At 40.3% G+C, this 11787-nt stretch overlaps 1 protein-coding gene across 1 annotated transcript; it reads right to left on the reverse strand.

The window, feature by feature from the left end:
• Window positions 1–4252: 4252 nt before the first annotated feature.
• Window positions 4253–6866, reverse strand: LOC115011013 (galactose-specific lectin nattectin-like). The gene is made up of 7 exons (XM_029435941.1): window positions 6779–6866; window positions 6273–6338; window positions 5844–5865; window positions 5398–5489; window positions 5083–5217; window positions 4527–4638; window positions 4253–4335 (listed from the first exon to the last, which is right to left on the reverse strand). Exons 2-7 carry the CDS (start codon window positions 6336–6338, stop codon window positions 4253–4255), a joined length of 510 nt encoding a protein of 169 aa, XP_029291801.1. The 5' UTR covers window positions 6779–6866.
• Window positions 6867–11787: the final 4921 nt, after the last annotated feature.

The raw sequence follows: 11787 nt of genomic DNA on the forward strand, positions 1-11787 counted from the left end.
CTTGTTTGGTTCTTCCACTGACTGCTGAGTGGATCTGGGACTTCGAAAGGTTCCTCATCAACATTGTCTTGGCACAAAGCGTAGAGTCTCGGTCAAGAGATCAGTAACATACTCTGCAAAAAATATGTTTTATAATCAAGAATTATATATAATATGTATGTATGTATATATGTATGTATGTATGTATGTATGTATGTATGTATGTATGTGCATATATATATATATATATATATATATATATATATATATATATATATATATATATATATATATATATATATATATATATTATGATGCTGACCTTTGGAACAACCAACTTGGATTGGAACTTGCAGTCCAGCTGACCCGACGCGTGGTCGAACCTGCATGGACTTGTGGTGTGTCCGTGGAGGGGATCCGTCTGCACAGCAATTTCTTTCTGACACGTCTGAAATGTACAAAATACAATTTTACTAATAAATCTTTCAAACCAGCTTGAAATTGTATTGCATGTTTATACATGTCTACGTAAAGAAAATATCTAATAACATTCATAATAAAAGATGTGGTTGAATTGATTGAGAGAGCAATGATATCAAATTAAACAAATATATGAATTGTGTACATGCATGTGGTGATTGTATTTTTAACACGTCATGTGCAGGTCTACTGGTACTACAACTGTAATGTACAGATGACGTACAGTCTGTATACTTACGGGTGTACACACAGCTTCCTCCCCAGTGTGGATGTCCAATAGGATGGTCGCTGATCATACAGGTATCCTCAGTTCTGTCAGTGGCTTCATTCACCAATGTTTCAATACCTCTGTAATAATAGGGTGATAGTTAAAAGTTAAATAGACTCACGCTTTTACTCAAACTACAGAATAAAACGGGGAAGCCTGTTATAAACATTGAATCTATACTTAATTAAGCTAATGAAGTGTAATTAGCTAAAGTTATTAATACTACAAACAATAACACACACATATCGGCTAGGGCCTGGGGTAAACTCGTTACATACAGTAGGCCTAGACCGATTATGGCTTTAAGCTTGAAACAATAAATACAGTAAACAAGTAGCACGGCTTACCTTCACTCTCCCTTTTGGCGAATGCATTTCGTCGTCTCTTTGGTGGAGGACTCTGCACCGGTGGACGTGTTTGAGTCGGCGTGCTGGCTTGTGCTGGCTGGGGTCTCGGCAGTATTGTAAGCACAGCATCTGCGTTCAGTTTTAAATTCTTTTTGAATCTTATTTCCTTGGCGAGCATAGTTTGTTCGAAACACGATCTCAAAGTGCTGCCCACAAATCGTCGGTTTCATTGACGCACTTGTCTTGTCCATAAACGCGACATTTTATCATCTTTTGGCCACAGAAAGCTAGATTTGGAGACGGCCCCACATCCCCATACAACACATCGCTTCACAATTATCCTTGACGATCGATTGTTGTCCGTTCTTTCTCGTAATAATTGACAGCAGTCTTTGCTGGACGCTTCAACGCAGACGAACACTGACGGCGGTGGCTGTAACGCAGACAAACACTGCCGGCGGCTGTATTCTACTTGTGACGTCATCGCCCGAACATTTCCGAAGTGGATGCTCTCGCCGCAGCGATCAATTGTTGTTAGCGGAAGTCATTTTTATAGTCACTGTTCCAGACCTAATAACAATAACAAATATAAATGTATCAACAGCAAGAAGGAATTTGCTTTAATCTGACCTTTCCTCACACTATTGCATGTCACTGCTCCTTATTTCCCTTACATATTAGCAAACTATCAGATAAGTAAATACACTGGGGAACCCTTAAAGGCTGTAGTGACAGCATAGGTTCGTTACACAGGGGGTCATTGAGTGGAAGAAAGCAGGAGAGAGGGAGACAGACTGAGACCAGGGGTCCTTTTCATTATGCTATCTTATGCTTCCTCACGTCCTCTCTCCTCCTGTGACGCAGAAATCAATCCCCCTCCGACATCATTGTGGATTTTCAAATCCCTTAAATACACCTAGAGGAGACGAGGAGCGAGGAGAGGAGGCTTCTGGAGGAGCTGAGAACAAGGAAACACCAATGTGTCCTTATGGGAAAGTCACTGTGTTTTTGTGCATGTAATATATATCACTCAAACATAAATAAAATATATTTAACTTGTTATTGTATGTTAAATACAATTATAAGTATGACATTTTTACATTATTGTCACATTACGACACTTCAATTAAAATAAATAGATTGTTCCTTGAAATGGCCATCAGATAAAAGGCTTTTAAACTTTTTGCCAGAAGAGTACTTGGGACCTTGAACTTTTGTCTTCCGAGCTGTCCAGACCTTTTCTTTTTTATAAATATATAAGTTGTCATGAACACTATTCTGCTATCTCACAGAGATCATAAAATTCAGCGATAGGCTATAACAAAACAATGGACAGCTGATGCAGCTGTGCCCCAAATCATATAATTGACATTGCTTTAAAATGACAGCTCGGAGGCAACAATGTCAATGTCAAAATGGACAAACTAGCATAATGAAAAGCACCCCAGTACAAAGTAGTCACACTAAGCCCTGCATCCTTACTTACTGTTGCTGCGCCTTTCAAGACTTGGAGTTTACAGTAAGTATGTTTCCATCCACCTGAGCTGGAAAACACCAGAAACAGACTTTTGGCTGGCCCAAACTTAAATATGCTTCAAATATTAACAGATGTTTAAATGTGAATGACCATGTTATGATAAATTTAACAGTTTTGTTCCCAAAGTGTGTGGAGAGCATCGATTTGGCCAGAACAGCACACCACACACACACTAACAGATACCACATATAGTCACGACTCAAAACCGGAAATCTTGCAAAATCTCTCACAATCAAACTTCAGAGTAAACAAACATGGCACACAATAGGAAGGAGGAACCTATTTTACACAGTCTATGGGAAGAGCTAGTGGTGTTAGTTTTTGCAGTGCTTTGTACTGAAGAAATGGATAAAGTAATGGAGACTGCATGAACATGGACTGTACAGGTTACAGTGTGAGCTGGAGGTGTGTAAAGATTGTGACTAAAACTACTTTAAGCTTTGCGTTTGTAGTTGTTAATCCACCATGGCTGCAGTTGTCATACTTCCTTCTTCAGTCAGCTTGGATCCCAAGTGGCTATTTTGCCTTCCCACGTGATTGCAAACGTGTTTCATATTTGCAGTTTGAAATCAGGATGGACTTCCAAACCAATCAGGCGGTGTAAAACACTCTTAAATTACCTCACAGAACAGCAATCAGGCAAGATATTCTTAAGAACCATAAAAAAAACTAAAGAATCGGGGCTTTGCCCAGAACTGTCAGGGGGTAGCACTATTGAATAGAGCTCCTCCTTGGTCAGTACCAATCTTCAGATCAGATTATAATGTAAGGGGGTTACAGATCAAGTCTTTGAAACCTTTCAAACTATTCAAAGATCGGAGCAGCAACCATTTCTGTCAAGTACGTTGATATTTAGAAATTTAAATTTAAATGATTATGTCCCCACAAAATGTTTTCATGCAGACTTAGCCTTCTGCTTATATTTTTTCTACACACAAAGCATTACAGCAAGTTGTTGCACCATGAGATGCGTCACGTGAGATCTCCCTCTGGCACGATAATCTTAATATCCGTATGTAATGCACCATTATTTTCAAATCTTGTACAGTGTGCAAGTTTGATTAGAGAGAAGAAGCTTCTCCTTGTGTGCCTGAGGCATCCTGATTTAGAGATATGTGTAATGTAATCTGTAATGCTTCTCAAATGAATAGGCATAAAAGGCATATTGCAATCACATTTTTTTTATTGTTTTTCACCGGCTAAGGTTTGACTGGCTCAGTTTCATTTCAGCGACCTCTGCTGTGGTCTAATGGCACCCAGACAATTTGAGCCACCAACTGTACAACCAACAGTAATCTTAACTCCTACTATTCCCATAACAGCTGTGGTTGGAATTGCACATGCAAATCCCCATTTTCTTTTGCAGAGTCCTAGGAAATGGGAATGCCATCACCAGCTGATGGAACATGAAGACATGGATATAAAGGAGCATTGTAATAATAAGCTTTAGTATTATAGTACAGAATGACAAAGAAACATTCAGGTCAGACTGTTGTTGTACAGAATGATGGTTTAGCAGGGTGTATCAGTTTATCGCTAAAAAAAAATTATGAATCAGAACTGTCAATAAATCTTCGAAGCACTGATGTCATCGAGGCCCAACATCCTGATGGAAGTGACATCATCACTGAAGAAGAGACCTCATATTGGTATCGGTGAAGGGTCCGTGGAACAAACAAAAGATCTCTTAAGGCTGCAGCTCGAGTCGTTGACATAGTCGCGTCCTGTAAGTAGAGGTTAAAAATTAACATTAAGACTATCTTGGTTTATCTAAAAATAACAAGACACAAGGACCAATGTATGTTAGGTCCTGTCGCTAAATACAAGTTCAAAAGGAATACCTTGTTTTTTGATGTTTAGATTGTAAAGAAATAATAATAATTAATCACGAGGACAACACATGATGGATTTGTACCTTTAAAGTTAATCTCCATACAGTTTTCTTGTTTTTTCATATTGTTTGACTCCTTCTTGCCCCAGGATTTGAAGTCAAACTTTGAGCCATCGCTCCACTCCCACAAACCCTCCTGAAAGAAAAAGCCTCAAGAGTCAGTGCAAGCAATTACACACAAAATATAATTGGACAGATGTTCAAGTCTAGCATATTTATTAATAGATTATTAACTGGACTACAGGTCTTCCTCTCAGGATGCATACACCTGAGAGGCAAAATGGAGGGCAAACAAGTCCTCAAAGCACACGCTGTGATCAGTTTCAGTGCAATGTGATTAACTGAGGGCAACTCAGATGAGCTGAGGTCTTCTATTGTCAGGTCTTTGGTGAGATGACAGTAAGAAAACAATGTTCAGACACACTTTTGCAAATCAACCTCAAATCTTATAAGTGTTGGGGACAAATATTTCAAATGTCGACCAAAAAAACCTTCACATTCACCTTCAGGCATCTTGTCTTGTTATCTAGCAGTCCATGTCTTTTTTATGCAACGTCCAACTTATACATAATTCACTCACCTTGACAGCATCATAGCCTCCAATCCAAGAAGTTTTATCTGAGCCTGCTGCTCTTTTCACCAACTCCCTAATGAATGTGTACTCATTGGCCGTTTTGACAGAAGCCAGATTTCCTCCAGAGGCAATGCAAGAGGTCTAATGTGGGGAAACAAAGTCAGTCCAGTAATGGACAGACAAACACTGTTTCAATGCATAATTTGAAGAAAATCAGACTGGAGCTTATTTCAATTAATCTTTTAGCAGAAATCTGTTTTAGAGAATATGCCATAAATTAAGTGGCAGTTGCTGTATTATTGTGGTCATTTCATACAGTACCTCAGCATCAGCCCAGTCCTTTTCTTCATGGTTGAACATGAAACAGCGAGAGCAAAACTGAGTCCAACCAGCAGGGCAGGCCTCACACCGACCTACAAAATAATTTATATATTAGAGAGACAGTAAATAATAATCAGCCTTAGACTATAAATACATAATTGATACAGTATCTATTCATCCTTTTATTAAGAATGAATATCAAGAGTTATCTTGAAGCACACTTTTTACAAATTAGTCTATAGCGGAGTCGTTTCCCATCTATTTCTAAGAGTTAGTTTTCTTTGTGTGCATCTGTATTGTCATTAACTTGTCATATTTTTCAGTTTCCTCTTTTCTTATGTTCCATTTATATCTGCACTGCAAAGAACGTGGGATGCATTTGTCTGCAGTCAGAAACTGGTTTAAACTGTATTTTGACTCCAATATTGAAAAAAGTAGCTACCAACCTCTTTTTAAAGGACATGTTGCCTGTGAATGTAAAGAACACATTATTAGGAATCAACATGTTAGCAGGAGTTCCACATTAAAGACGTAGGTTATGATTCAGAGTTGAGCGTCAGGTTTCACCTGTTGATATCACCACCACAACACCAGAACCATAGTTTTGTACATAATTGTACCAAATTCGGCTTTAATTATATGCCTTACAGTATCTGTCACACTTTCATTTTCTTTGTGATATTGACTTGCTATACACGTACTTATCGAACTGCAGTTACATCCCATAATTTATTACATTGATTCGTCTCGTAATGGAATAGGAGACTTCTGCTGTGTTCATGGGATTGGACAGTAATATTAATTAAAATAGTCTATTATTTATATTATACTACCACCGTATTATCCGTAGCTACGACATAACAAATATTTCTTACATTTGCCTCCATCCACAGTCCACTGGTCAAACAGAAGAGCACAATGCAGTGAAGAGCTGAAGCCATCTGTGTAAAGATCAGAGATGGTTAACAAGGTTAACAGATTCAATTCACAATGTTACAGGAACTTAAGTAAATTGTACTTATATGAGCACTACAGGTACTTTTAATACAACATATTTGTTACTATTTCTTGAGTACATTTATTACCTATACGCACAGAAACGTAATCGTAAGAAAATACATGGTACATATTTTAGAGAAACACCACACTGTGAGGAACTATATCCTAGGAGTTTGAGAGTTTCCCTTGAAGTAGACACAACTTCATAAAGTTGTATCTTTATTATATTTATTATATCTATCCTTGACAATATTGTATATCAGGGTTGCAGTCTTATTCTTAGTTATTATCATATAAAAAAAATCTGTCAAACACTAAATTGAATCAAGAATATTTTGGATGAAGCTGATGGTATAAAGAAAGGTAAGAACTAACCCCTTACCTTGCTGTGATGATCAGATGAAGATGTACTTGCAGCAGCAGGTGTGTTGTGATGCTCTTGGAAGAGATGCTCTCTTTATATACTTTATCTGGACGGATTGGTTAAGGAACTTGCTCGTCATTCACGCACCTTATGTCAGTTTAATTATTACAAATTACATATTGACACACTGCTGAGTAAAGGTTATACCTTAAACAGAAACATTCATTATTTTATGATGTGCTGCAGCACATGAATACATACAAACAAGGGTGTTAACTGTATAGCTGCTGCTGTTTACTAATGTTCACTGTGAGACGGACTAAGAGGTTTGTTCAAAGTATTAGTCTGTCAGCTAAACGGTTTTACTATCGCAGTAACAGTAAATCAACAGTATATCAAACAGACGGTTTCATTCTGTTTTCTGCTACAAACTAGCCTCAGATCTGAACACTCGCTTCATTCATTTCAAGCGGCAAATCACCAATATGCTCTGCATCACAGTGTGTGAATGCACTCCAGTACACATTTTAAATATGTCTAAAATATTTACACAATTACACAATATTTAAAATTGTTTCAAACACCAATTTCCAAAATTGTACTAGGCTCGGATATAGCCAATATGTATGATTTAGTGAGCCGTCTGCACACTAAATCGCAAGTGGGACTATGTCAGGGTATATTTTAGCCAGTTTTGTATTAGATAATGGATTTGGTGTACTACTTTAAACTGAATGACGTAGACACAGTATGACTGCACTTTTCCAAGAACAGAATCTGAGATATCCATAGTGAGGGTTAAACCCAGATCTTGTTCCAAGTCTGTTTTTAATAGCAGTCAACAGGTCTAGTCTCGATATTAGATCATGAAGAATAGAAAAAGCCCCTTTAGCTGATGATCTGAGGGATATGAAAGCCTCTAAGGCAGGGGCCAAAACCGGGCCACCAGATGGTCCAATCCGGCCCGTGGGATGACTTTGTAAAGTGTAAAAATGTGTTGTTTTGATCATAAAGTAAAATACTGTTCCAGATACAAAATGTGTTGTGCCTTTGTAGATACACTGTGATCAGTAAGTTGTAATGCACATGTGTAAATGATAAACTAATACTATTGTTGAAATTGCATCTTTTTTTCTTAAGAAATTTCAGGTTGCTCATAATGTTTTGTAAAAAGATCAAATTTGAACATTTTCAGTATGTACTTTTTTGCACTAAAACGAAGGGAAACATTTTGAGTTGTTGTTATTTATAGGTTATTATGCTGTGATTTTACTGGTCCGGCCCACTTGAGATCAAATTGTGCTGCATGTGGCCCCTGAACCAAAGTGAGTTTGACACCCCTGCTCTAAGGGTTTAAAGGGTGGCCCTTTTGGAAAGCAAACCTGCACATAATGCCTGATGAATTCTAAAAGTAATGTGACTTCGGTTTAATTCAAGTTTCTACTTTTGCAACCCCATTTCTTCTATAATAGTAAATATAATATAAAGTAAGCACACAAATCAGCCATCAGTTTCTCATAACTAGTGATGATTGAAGGAACAGACTAATCCAAATGTTAACAGTAAGGCTGTACCATCTTCTAAAACAATAATAAGCTTCCATAAGCTTATAAGCTGTTACAGCCACACTATTGCTTTCACCTAGTGAGTATGTATGTGGCTCCTGTGGATGTAGCCACAAATATTGTACCCTCCCACCTTGATAGAGCCTTTGCAGGTCTGTGATGGATCCCCGCTGGGAACTGGCCAGGTTCTTGGATGAAACTTTCTAAACAAGCCATAACTTCACACTGGCTGTTATAACTTGATTTGTTTTGGTTGTGATTAGGTCAGGTTATTGTCAGTAATACAATCACTCCTTACTGAGCCCAAAACACTTCATTAACATTACAGTGCACATAATGGCTCATTGGTTTATGCCAGAGGTATCCCTGCCACCTCTTTATGTCTCACTGAGACGGCATGGACCGCATGGGAGGGGGGAGTTGCTGGCTATGCATCTGGGAGTTATACCTGCCAGAGGAATCTGAAAAGTCACATCAAGCTCCTCTCCAAAAGATGTTCCCCCATTATCAAGAGAGGCAATTATTTTAAAATTTAAATTATTGCATTTCTTACACATTGTACCTTTTCATTATGCAAAAGCCAATAGTATAAAGGGTTTTCTGAAGTAAACGGTGCAGCTACTTGAGCCGTTGTTTTTGCTGCTGCTAGCTTCGGGGCTAACCAGAGAGCCTTCACTTTTACAAGCAGGTGGTCTTCAGAGTTGTAGCATTTACTACGTCACTGCTGACTTCATACTCACTGCACACATGCGCTCGCTCTCTCCCTCAACCAACCCGGCGCACACTCGCGATCGCTCACCACGGTATCCAGGGCAGAACAGAGATTATTTGCGGGTGGTGGCGGCAGATTGGAAGGTTAATAAAATCATAATTAATAACTCGCTGTCACACACACCCTCTCTCGCTCTCTTTTCCTCTTTCTCTTAACATCTCTCTGTCGCTCCATCTCTTAACTCCATCCATCGTCTACCTCTTATCCGGGATCGGGTCGCGGGGGCAGCAGCTCCAGTAAGGAACCCCAAACTTCCCTTCTCCGGGCCACATCCTCCAGCTCCGACTGGGGGATCCCGAGGCGTTCCCAGTGAGGAGATATAATCTCTCCACTGAGTCCTGGGTCTTCCCCGGGGTCTCCTCCCAGCTGGACGTGCCTGGAACACCTCCCTAGGGAGGCGCCCAGGTGGCATCCTTACTAGATGCCCGAACCACCTCAACTGGCTCCTTTCAACGTAAAGGAGCAGCGGCTCTACTCCGAGTCTCTCACGGATGGCTGAGCTTCTCATCCTATCTCTAAGGGAGACGCCAGCCACCCGTCTGAGAAAACACATTTTGGCCGCTTGTACCTGTGATCCTCGTTCTTTCGGTCTTGACCCAGCCACCGGTGCGGTAAAGCGAATACAGTACCGCCCCCGCCTGCTCCGATTCTCCGGCCATTCTCTCGCGCCTTTGTCCCCTCACACGTGAACAAGACCCAGAGGTACTTGAACTCCTTCACTTGGGGTAAGGGCTCATTCCCTACCCGGAGTAAGCAATCCACCGGTAACCTGCTGAGATTCATGGCCTCAGATTTCGAGGTGCTGATCCTCATCCCAACCGCTTCACACTCGGCTGCGAACCGATCCAGTGACTGCTGAAGGTCACAGAGATTGGATGGCCCTCAGAAGTTACCCCCTCACCCCATACTCCCGCAGCACCTCCCACACTATCACCCGGGGAGCCCGGTCATACGCCTTCTCCAGATCCACAAAACACATGTAGACCGGATGGGCGTACTCCCAGGCCCCCTCCAGGATCCTTGTGAGAGTGAAGAGTTGGTCCGTTGTTCCACGACCAGGACGGAATCCGCATTGTTCCTCTTCAATCAGAGGTTCCACTATCGGCCGAACTATCCAGCACCTTGGAGTAGACTTTACCAGGGAGGCTGAGAAGTGTGATACCCCTGTAGTCTCTCACTCTCTGGTCCCCCTTTTTGAATAGGGGTCTGCCACCCCCTAGGCCAGAGGTGTCCAAACTTTTTTCACTGAGGGCCACATACAGAAAAATATATGAAGGGCTGGGCCACTCACTGGAGGTGAGATATATTGGCTTAAAAAAAATCTATCAAATGCAGGTAGATTATGCTTGATATTTGAATATGCTCAAGGGGGGGGGGGGGGGGGGGGGGGGCAGCCTCATCACAGCTTCCATCACAGCTTTCTATTAATGAGGTTTCATTTAATTTGTTACAATAAGGGTTTGCAGCTCATTCTCAAAACAGGAGCCTCAGATTGCTTCTCAGTCAGGATGGTGATCCTTTTCACAGCCCTGTATAAAGGGGGGGGGGGGGATATCTCAAGCTTGTTAAACAAATAAGTTATTGGGCTTGTTACATGTTATCAACTTTAATTGACTGAATGTATTAAAACATTTACCTTACATAAATACTGTGTAATATATGTGTTAACTCTCCTATAATGGGAACAGCGTTGCACTCAGTGGGAGCAGTGATGCTGTGCTTTAGACTGAAGGATGCTGCAGGTCAGGAGTGAGTTTGGTGTTTGAGATACGAAGGACATCACAGAGATGCTGTCGCTCATTTTGGTTCTCAATCTGCTTTTGTTCAGAGAAAATGTTTGCTCACATGTATGAGCCGAACAGACTCATCATTATTTGTGTGTGGCGTCTCATCAGAGGAAACTTTTCCAAGCTCCAGTAGAAGTCGGGGAGGCAGAGAAGCTGATGTTGATTCTTCGGGGAATCATCGTATATAATTATTATTATTATTATTATTATTATTATTATTATTATTATTATTATTATTATTATTATTATTATTATTATTATTATTATTATTATTATTATTATATAAGTTCTAGTTGCAGACTCTCAAACTTCTTCTGCATTGATCAGCTCGATTTCTTTCTCAACGATAGAAGAATCTTGGAAGTGCTGACTGAATGCTGTCATGAGACGTGACATGAGATGAGAGACATGATCACAGACACATATTTCCCTTGTTATCAGAAAGGTTGGCCTTTGGAAAAGCACATTTGATTTCGGACAGCGTGGGGAAGTGCGCAACATTGAAGTTGTGTCTCAAAGAGACGGAGCTTCACACAGAATGCTTTCATGTGCGCAGTCGGCTCTTGTTCAGTGCTGAGATGACCAGTAAGATCAACTAAAAATCCCAGGTCTGCCAAACATGGAGGGTCTCTCAGCTCATGAAGAGGTCGGTCCTTCTCTTTCAAAAACGAAATCGATTTCTGATCTCAGGGAATAAACCCGCTGCAGCATGGAGCCGCCACTCAGCCAGCGCACATCAGAACTCTGGAGTACGTCCCCGTATTCAGCATCGACATCAGACAGGAAAGCTTGACATTATCTGTGGTAAAGTATCTGTGCTCTCCTCACATGCAATCCAGTAAAAATCTAAAGCACAAGATTTATCTGACACTTGATGTTTTAAGTTAGCTGACAAGTCAAAAC

The sequence above is a fragment of the Cottoperca gobio genome, chromosome 7 (genome assembly GCF_900634415.1).
Source record: "Cottoperca gobio chromosome 7, fCotGob3.1, whole genome shotgun sequence".
NCBI classification, from domain to species: Eukaryota; Metazoa; Chordata; class Actinopteri; order Perciformes; family Bovichtidae; genus Cottoperca; species Cottoperca gobio.

Coding starts and splice junctions, on each gene's coding strand:
- LOC115011013 (XM_029435941.1), bottom strand. CDS start 6,338: ATGGCTTCAGCTCTTCACTGCATTGTGCTCTTCTGTTTGACCAGTGGA. Junction 5,490..5,843: donor AACATGTCCTTTAAAAAGAG/GTTGGTAGCTAC, acceptor ATTATTTTGTAG/GTCGGTGTGAGGCCTGCCCT. Junction 5,218..5,397: donor AGGACTGGGCTGATGCTGAG/GTACTGTATGAA, acceptor TCCCCACATTAG/ACCTCTTGCATTGCCTCTGG.